Source organism: Stenella coeruleoalba (assembly GCF_951394435.1).
Source record: "Stenella coeruleoalba genome assembly, chromosome: 19".
Taxonomy (NCBI): domain Eukaryota; kingdom Metazoa; phylum Chordata; class Mammalia; order Artiodactyla; family Delphinidae; genus Stenella; species Stenella coeruleoalba.
The window spans coordinates 50773962-50782898 of NC_137165.1; the positions used below are offsets into that span (position 1 = coordinate 50773962).

An 8937-nucleotide genomic window follows, 5' to 3' on the forward strand; every position below is an offset into this window, starting at 1 on the left:
GCAGGACGCTCCCCCAGCCGCGCGCCCCAACCCCAACCAAACTCCAGACTCTGCTTGGTGGTCGTCCATGCCCTCCCCCAACACACCCAGGCCCGGGGCACGGAGCGGCTGGGCTGTGGCTGGCGACCCTTGGGGCCAGGGCCTGGCGGGGACGAGCAGCGCGGGCTGGCGGCAGAGGCAGGTGGCTGCGGGCGTCTGGGACGGGTGGGGGGGGGCAAGAAAAAGGCGCGCGACGCCCCCCACGGGATCCCGGGGTGTGGGAAGAGTCGGACGGCAACAGCGAGCCGCCACTGGGTCTGCATTCGGCTTCCAAGCTGGGGGCGAGCGCTCGAGCCCAGCCCGGCTCGCAGGGCCCGGAGGGTGGCCGAGGGCAGGGTTGCGCGACAGGAGAAGGAGACGCAGGCACATTGATTTGTTAGCGGGATGGGGCTGGCGGCAGCGGGGGAGGCCGTTGCCATGGAGACCGAGGGTCGGGTGTGCAACTCGGGGGGAGGGGGCCGGGTGGAAGAGCTGGCAAGGGGCGCGTCGCCGGCTCTTGGGGTTCGGGCGCGGCCTGCGGCGCCCCAACACCTGTGCATTGTGCATTGTGCGGCGCGGGCGACGGCGGGGGGAGGGAAGGGCGCGAGTCCGGGCGGTGGGGGTGGGGCGGGCTGGGGGTCGCTGAGGGGGCGTGGCCTGGCTGACACCACCGCAGGGGTCCCAGCGAGAGCTGTGAGGGACGCTGAGCACCGGAGGGACATCTTGGCGGCGGGAAGGGGGCCCCGGCGGGGACAGAGGGTGGACAGCCCCCCTGCCAGCCCAGCAGACTGACAGCGGCCGAGCCCGCCCTCCATGCGACGTCACTTCCGGCGGCGGCCTCCCTCCCTCCCTCTCTCTCTCTCTCTCTCTCTCTCTCTCTCTCTCTCTCCCCCCCCACCGCCAGCGCTCTGTCTCCGGAGTCGCTTCGGACTCCGCCCCCTGGCGATTGGAACGCGGGTCACGTAGCAACGCGGGGGAGAAAGCGAGAGGGGCGTGGCCCACAGCTCGCCCAATCAGAGCGCGGGAGAGCTGGCCCTGGCCGCTCGGCTTTAGCAACGTCGTTAGCAACACGTGGGGCGGGAGGAAGAGTGGGGAGAGAAGGGAGGAGGGAGCCGCGCGCGGGAGGGGGTGGGGAGGGAGCGAGCGCGCGGGAGGGGGAGGAGAACTGACGTCAGCGGGAGAGTATTATGGTCTGTCGTGCGCTGGCTGCTGCTTTTCTGCTCCTGGAAGCGGCCAAGGGGGGAAGCGGCGAGTCAACATGGAGCTTTCAGCGGTGGGGGAGCGGGTGTTCGCGGCCGAAGCCCTCCTGAAGCGGCGCATACGGAAAGTAGGTGCCCCCAGGCCTTGGGCCGAGCCCTCCCCTCCCGGCCCGGGTTCCCTCCCCCTGCTGCAGCCCAGCTTCCCTTCCCCCAGGTCCCAGCAGCGGCCGCGGCCGTGGCGGCGGCTCTGAGCCCAAGCGCTTTCCTTAGACTTGCAGCGATGCACAGATTGCATGGGTGGGGGGTGGGGGGCGGGGTGGGGGGAATGAATGCCGGTGCATGCACTTTGTGCAGCGTTTCGTGCAGGGGTGATGCAGCGGGCGCTTGCCTTTCGCGGTGGGATTTCGCGCATTCATTCGGTGCATGCATTTTTTTGCATGTATTTCTCGTGTCCTCGTCATGCATTTTTCCCCGTGCACACATACATTTTCCTTTTTACATCCTCAGGGACGCATGGAATACCTCGTGAAATGGAAGGGCTGGTCGCAGAAGTAAGTAGGTTCTGTGCAATTCTCAACCCCAGACTGTTATTTGGGAGCTTGCTTTCTTCCTCTTTTTCCCTTTACGTTGAAATACAATACAATGCAACAAGAAAAGTTACAGACATACACACACCTACCCGCGGCTCTTTCCCTGTTCCCGGGACTGATGCCCACTTCTTCCTGATTCCTTTTAGGTACAGCACATGGGAACCTGAAGAAAACATCCTGGATGCTCGCCTGCTCGCAGCCTTTGAGGAAAGGTAGAGGCCCCTCCAAGCTTCGACTTCTCACTTAGAACATGAAGGGTGGCTCCTATCCAGCTTGAACTGGAGGCCCACTTGGTTTCTTTACTCACACACCCCTTTCTCCCTCCTTCCTTTCTGCAGGGAACGAGAGATGGAGCTCTATGGCCCCAAAAAGCGAGGACCCAAACCCAAAACCTTCCTGCTCAAGGTAGGATGGCAGTGTCCAGTGGTGGGCAGCAATGTTATGTCAGTTTGTGGGAAGCGGGCCGTGAGGGCTTGTGAACCAGTGGGGTGTCCTATTCGTAATCTAGGGGGGAGTCCCCAGACAGGCTGTCACCAAGTCACTGGCACTGCTAAGTGTGTCTTGAGGGGAGGGGTATTTTAGAATTCCACACTAGAATTCCTTTATCGGACCCCCCAGCCATCCCAAATAGACATGTAATCAAATACAAGAAGTGTGCTTGGTGTGGATGGCTGCTTCCAGATAGATCGTCTACTCCTTCCTCCAGACTGCTGCCCCTAAGCTTCACCCCAACCCATATAGAAATTCCAAGGCATCAGAGAGTGTAGCAGGGAGAGTGGGGCTGGAAGAGGGGTGGGGAGGTGGGGGCGGTGGACAGGGCACTGCTCTGCTCTTGACACTGCATTCTCTTCTTGCAGGCCCAAGCCAAGGCAAAGGCCAAAACTTACGAGTTCCGAAGTGACTCGGCCCGAGGCATTCGGATCCCCTATCCCGGCCGCTCACCCCAAGAACTGGCCTCTACTTCCCGGGCCCGTGAGGGCCTTCGGAACATGGGTCTTTCGCCACCGGGGAGCAGCAGCACCTGCCGAGTGGAGCCCCCTCGGGACCGTGATCGAGAGAGGGAGAGGGAACGAGAGCGTGAACGGGGTGCTAGCCGCACAGATGACAAACCCAGCTCGCCAGGCGACAGCTCCAAGAAGCGAGGTCCCAAGCCCCGGAAAGAGCTCCTGGACCCCTCACAAAGGCCCTTGGGAGAACCCAGTGATGGCCTTGGAGATTACCTCAAGGGCAGGAAGCTGGACGACACTGCTTCCGGGGCAGGAAAGTTCCCAGCTGGCCACAGTGTGATCCAGCTGGCTCGAAGGCAGGACTCGGACCTGGCCCAGTGTGGTGTGGCCAGCCCCAGCCCGGCTGAGGCCACGGGCAAGCTGGCTGTGGACACCTTTCCAGCCAGGGTCATAAAGCACAGGGCCGCCTTCCTGGAGGCCAAAGGCCAGGGCACCCTGGACCCTGGTGGCCCCCGGGTCCGGCATGGCTCAGGCACCCCCAGCTCTGTGGGGGGCTTGTATCGGGACATGGGGGCCCAAGGGGGAAGGCCCTCCCTCATCGCCAGGATCCCAGTGGCCAGAATCCTGGGGGACCCAGAGGAAGAATCCTGGAGCCCCTCTCTGACCAACTTGGAGAAGGTGGTGGTCACCGACGTGACCTCAAACTTTTTGACCGTCACAATTAAGGAAAGTAACACGGACCAAGGCTTTTTTAAAGAGAAAAGATGAATTGCTGGGTGGGTGATCCCAGGACAAGAGAGCAGGAGAGAGAGTGAGAGTGCAAACTTGGCATAATGCTTTTTATTTCTGGGTGGGAGGTGGCCTTCTGGCTGGTCCTTTCCCATCCCTACCTTCACATAACCCCCTTCCTTTCATCCCTCCCCCTCAGTTTTGGTTGGAAAGATTATCTCTAGAGTTATATTTTCTATTAGATGTAAATATGTTATTTAAGAAAAAATATCTAAATATATATATTTCAACTCTTGAAGTTGTTTTATTTAAACGAGGAGAGAAAGAGAGACTCAGTGTGGTTCAGTTGGGGCAGACAGGCTGAGATGGGCAGGAGGGGCCTGACAGCCACCCAGGGCACTAGGGAGGATGAAGACCTGGGCACTGGGCCTCTGATGGTGTCAGGAGAGACTCAGCCAGCCCACCTAACCCCTCCTCCCTTTTCCTACAGCCCCAGGTCACACCCCTGGAACCAAGGCAGGACCTGGATTTTTTCTCTCTTCCCATTGGTGGGCCAGGCCAACAAAAGGTTGGCTCCCCAATCAGAAAGGAAGGGGGTGGGGTCAGTCTGTTATTCTTTTTCCTAATTTTTTTTTTTTTTTAAGATTAAGAAATCTGTTGCGGGGAGAAAGTATTAACTGGAGTAACATTTTGTGTGTGAGGTTAAAGGTAAAAAGTTGCGGGTGGTTGGGGAGCAGCAGATTTCTCCCAGGACCACACCAGAAAAAGCACTTTACGGGAGATGTGTGTGTTGTACACGCAGATCGGATCGTGTGTATGTCATGTGGACAAAATCTCCCAGTTCCCTCGATTCCTTTCCTTACTCCACAGAAAGAAAAGAAATCCAGCGAATCTGTTTACATTCCCGAAATGCCAGGATAAATTGGGAGGATTGCATGTCAGTGCCCAGAGTTCGAGGCGCTTGTTGTTTTACAAGAAAAGTGGTCGGGGTGGACTTTTCCTTTTCGCGTCCTCTAGTTACGCCAGAAGAGACGGTGGCCCCCACCTCCCAGGAAGAGTTGGACTAGCCTCCCTCCCTCGGGGAGGGCGGGCCGCCAGCTCTCAGGAGAATGTATGGCCAGACAGGCCCACCCTGCGGGACCCACAGAGGGAGGGGCGGCTGGGAGCGGGGGCCGCAGCTTGGCTGGGAGTGCGATGGAGGGTCTGGGCTTGGGGCTCGGGGCTCGGAGCCGGCAGGACTCGCATCCCGGCGGTTTCGGCTGGGAGAGGGGAGGGGCGAGGGGAGGTTTCCATCCAAGAGTGCGCATCAGAACTTTTCCTTTTTTTTTTTTTTACCCCCTTAAAAGCAAAAGCTATAATTTATAGGCCTTTTCGATTCGCGGAGTGTTCTCTATTTGAACTCGACATTCAAACTCCGCCAGAGGGGGAGGGAGGAGCGGGAGTTGGAGAAGAGACGGCTGGGGAGGCCTTGCGTGGCGGCGGGTCCCGGGACGCCCCCGCCCCGGCCGACTCCTGACCACGCTGTGCTCCAGGGTCGCAGAACGCGCGCTCCTCTTTTGACTCAAAAGCACAAATCTGTCCCCCTCACATCCCGGTCCCTTCGAGGAATGATCCTGCGGCCTCCCCGCCCTCCCCCACCCTTAAAGGGCCAGCGGGGATCTAACTTCCCATTGCTAGTGGAGGGAGGGGCGAGGGGGCCCCGAGCCTTGAGAGGAAGCACAGATTCCGGGCGAGCGCGGCGGGGACCCGGGATTGAGGGGGGAAACTTCTCGATGCTGGGGGGACAGGGCGGGAACCCCAGCCTGGTTTCTCTTCCTCACTCCCCGTATTCCCACCTCCCTCTTCTCAGCCTCTCTCTCCTCCAGACTTTTGCCTTTGAAGTGAGGGGGTAAAAAAGAGGAAGACGGTGTACTACATGATTTTTTTTTTAATTATGAAATTGCGCCTGTAAAGAGAAGCCCCTGGAATGGGGATTTTTAAATGCTCGCGTTTGTAAAACTGGTATTTTAGACTTTGTATAAAGAAGCGCCGTTGACCAAGTGTATCTATTTAAATATCGACGCTATTTTCAGATGAAACTTCATTGACGGGACATGTCTGTTACCGAGTGGAAGGTCACTCCGGGACACGTGTCTTTACCTGGCTGCCGCCTTCCCTCCCTCCCTTCCTCCCTTCGCCCTCATCTCCCTCCCTCGGGGCTGACTTTGCCCCTTCCCCCTGACCTTTCCCGGCTAGCGTCGTTCTGCCCCACCGTCCCTCTGTCCTGCCGTCTGTCCGTGGCCATTCGCTCGTCTCTTTTACTCTCTTTTGCGACGCTGACCTGGGGGTGGGTGGGCAGGGCCGGGGCCGCGTGGCTGGGAGTCTGCAACCGCGCGGGATGTGTGCGTGTTGGGTTTATTTAATTCTAAGATTTGTACAAATCTCGACTCGATCTCCGCCTCAGCTCGAGTGAAGGTTGGCACCTATCTTCCGCGGTTGTGAATGTCTGTATCCAATACCGCTTTTTACATGTTTAAATATATACTTTGTAAATAGAGACGTGTCTCGGATTTATTCCTTTTTGCTGGCCCTCGAGAAGAGGGAACAGGCGCCTCGCGGGGGAGAGGACCCTTCCCTCCTCGCTCATTTCCCATCCCACCCCCCTCTCTCGCCCTGTCGGCCCTGGACGATTCCGTTTCCAGTAGGCCCTTCCCCAACTGAGGGGATGCCAAACCCGGCGGTGGAGAGGGGTAGGCTTGGGAGGGAGCGGGATGTGACCCTTCTTAGCCTTCTATAAGGGGATGGTCCTGGCTTTCCTCACCTACGGACTGCACTTCTCTGCGGCCTGGGCAGAACTCGGGGATCTCGGGAAGATGGGCCCGACCTCTGGGTTCCCTTTTCTTCTGGCAGGACTCCCGCAGCGCACCCCACCCCCAGGCCTGAGGTCCTGGTCCCTGACGCCCGGCGCCTCTGTGCCGCGCTCCCCCGGCTTCCCCGCCAGCTCACCAGTGCTGTCTGGGGACCCGCCCCCCAGACCCACCTAGCCTCGCCAGCGCTCCCCGAAATGCAGCGCCTCGCGCCTATTGATTGAGGAATTGAGTTCGCGGGTATTGCTAGGCAACTGGCTGCTCCGAGCTGGCGCAGAGCGCGCTGATGTGATTAGTGAACCCGGAGCTGCCGCGGCGCAGCCCCGCGCCCCCGCCCCCGCCAACCCCCACTGCCTCTCAGTCTCCGGTCTTCTGGGGGGCAACACCCCCATCGCTGGGCGAGGAACGGTCTGGGGTAGAGCAGAGCACAGGGTGGGGTGGGGGTTTCTCAGATTTTCCTGGCCGAAGACTGCAGCAATGGGGCGGGGTCGTGAAGCCGGCACAGAAGAGCCGCCCTTGGGACCCCAAAGAGGCCACCACATTGAGCTCACTTCCACCCCCATAGCCCTAGCAGACGTCGCCCCGTGGAGAAGCGCGGATCTAGGCGTACTTGGCAGAGCCCGAAGGGAGGCGTGTGGGCACGCGTAGGCTGGCGCATCTCCTGCTCTTGTCCATCGAATCGGTGACCCCACGTTTGGCGGAGCTCTCCCCGCCTCCTTTCTCTAGTCTGTGGCCTGTGTGAGGACCCGGGAGGGAGGGCGCGGCCAGGAGCCTGGGCTTGGGGCAGTGGGTCACCCTTCGGACGTGAGGGACTGGGCCGGCGGGCAGAGTCAGAGGGCGGGGAGTGGAGTGGCTTGGCGAGGGTCGCGGCGGGCGGCCAGCCCCAAAGCCGTGGCCCCGCTGCTCCACCAAGACTCCCTCCCGCATTGGGCAGCAGAGTGGGCTCGTGCTTTGGGAGATAGGGAGATGGAGGGCACCGACTCTGCCCACTTTCCCCAGTTGTTTGGCCACCACCAGCCTCGGCTTTGATCTGGTGCTTTTTCCACGAGTTTCCGTTGCCTGGGCAGATTCTCTGGGAAAGAGACCAGGTGTGGAGGCCTGGGCCTGTGGTGCTGCCTCCGGCTGGGGCATTCCTTTGCCTCCGGATGGCAGGGCCGCCTCGTGGGGCCGCCGCCAGCGCGGAGCCTGGCCCAGCACACACACTGGTTGAACTGGAATCTTTATGGCTCTTCGGAGAGCGTCGGGTTGGATTTTTTTTGGTCCCTTTGATGCTTAACAGTACAGATGCTAGTCGAGGCCCCGTGCTGTGTGCGGGAGACCCAATGGCGAACAGGCCTGCCCTCGCACTTTGGGGGCTCGTATTCTGATTTCCTCTTCTCACCCCAAAGTCCCCTGGGACCAAAGGGGTGCTTCGGTCCAGCTGGAGTTCTAGTTGGAGCGTCTCAAGGCTTGCTCGGGCTCTACCTCCAGCCTTGGGAGCCTGGACACGGCGAAAGAGGCTGTGGCCTGGGGCCGGGGCTTTCTTCGTGAGACTTTGGAAACGGAGGCTGCTGGGGGGCATCTAAGAGCGGTTGGGTTGCGGGTCGTCCAATTCGGTTCCCCTTAGCAGCTCGGAGCCCCGGGGTGGGGAATGTTCCCCGCGCGTCCAAAGAGCCCTCGGCCCGATCTTCGCGGGTCGCGCGCGCCCTCTAGAGGCGATGGCCTCAGCCCCGCTCCCTGGCGCCCACCCCCTCCGCGGCGGCGGTGCCTTTCTGGGTCCCAAAAGGAGAAGGAAACGCCTCATCTCCCCTACCCAAAAGTACTCTAGAGTGGGCCACCGCGGGCTCCCCCTCTGCGCTCTCCCTTCGGCCAGGCCCTCCAACCACAAAGGTAGGGAAGAAGGATGTGTCCAGCCCGCCAGATCCACCAGGCGCCCTCGGGCTGGACCAGGAGGCGCGGGGCTGAGCCCCCGGGATGCCGCGGGCCAGGTCGGGCCCCTTGGCAGCCCAGCCCATTCTTCTGGGAAGGCGGTGGATTAGGCGATCAGATCAGCAGCGCAGAAACTAACAAAGGCCAGTGTGGGTCAGGGCCCCCCCTCGTGCACGTCTGCCCGGCGCTCTGTACAAGTGGACTCGGGCCCGCCACCGGGAAGGGCGCGGGCTCTCACTCCCTCTAGCCCGCTTTTTCCCGGCCATCCCCAACCCCTTTCTGCTGCTCTCAAAGGCCCAGGACAGGACAGCTAGGGTCGTCCCTGCCCACCTCCTCCAAAAGAAAGCCGCTGCAGCCACCGAAGGCACAACAAAAGAAAACATGCCCGCAGCCTTCCCTGCAGGAATCTGATTGCAAATTCGCAGGGCGAATTCTGGAGCCTGGCAGAGCTGGGGGGGGGGGGGGGGCACTGCTGTTTGTATTGGGAATCTCCTCCCAAACTAAAACATTCAGGCCTTCGCCCCAACTAGCCTTTCAATCAGTGGTGGCCAACATCCAGGCCCAACTTCTCTCTTTACTTCAAAGGGAGCTTCATTCTCCCCAGAGGCTGAAATTTATGAATAAATTCATGCTGAGGGTAATGCAAACCTTAAAGGACCAGGGAAGGTTATATAATAAGCAAATCATCTCTTTATTATGA

General features: G+C 60.3%; 1 protein-coding gene across 2 annotated transcripts; it reads left to right on the top strand.

Annotated features, from left to right (window-relative positions):
• Nucleotides 1-1255: 1255 nt before the first annotated feature.
• On the top strand, nt 1256-5300 carry CBX8 (chromobox 8). 2 transcript variants are annotated; one of them, XM_079903722.1, is made up of 5 exons: nt 1256-1345; nt 1725-1768; nt 1954-2019; nt 2146-2212; nt 2665-5300. In XM_079903722.1, the coding sequence occupies exons 1-5, from the start codon at nt 1277-1279 to the stop codon at nt 3520-3522; spliced, it is 1104 nt and encodes a 367-aa protein (XP_079759848.1). In that variant the 5' UTR covers nt 1256-1276; the 3' UTR covers nt 3523-5300. The 2 variants fall into 2 exon arrangements, with proteins under 2 accessions (XP_079759848.1, XP_079759849.1); XM_079903723.1 differs by lacking the exon at nt 1954-2019.
• Nucleotides 5301-8937: the final 3637 nt, after the last annotated feature.

Excerpts from the sequence above, each read along its gene's own strand:
- CBX8 (XM_079903722.1), top strand. The coding sequence starts at position 1,277 with ATGGAGCTTTCAGCGGTGGGGGAGCGGGTGTTCGCGGCCGAAGCCCTC. Across the intron at positions 1,769-1,953 it reads TGGAAGGGCTGGTCGCAGAA|GTACAGCACATGGGAACCTG; the intron begins GTAAGTAGGTTC and ends GATTCCTTTTAG. Across the intron at positions 2,213-2,664 it reads CCAAAACCTTCCTGCTCAAG|GCCCAAGCCAAGGCAAAGGC; the intron begins GTAGGATGGCAG and ends CTCTTCTTGCAG.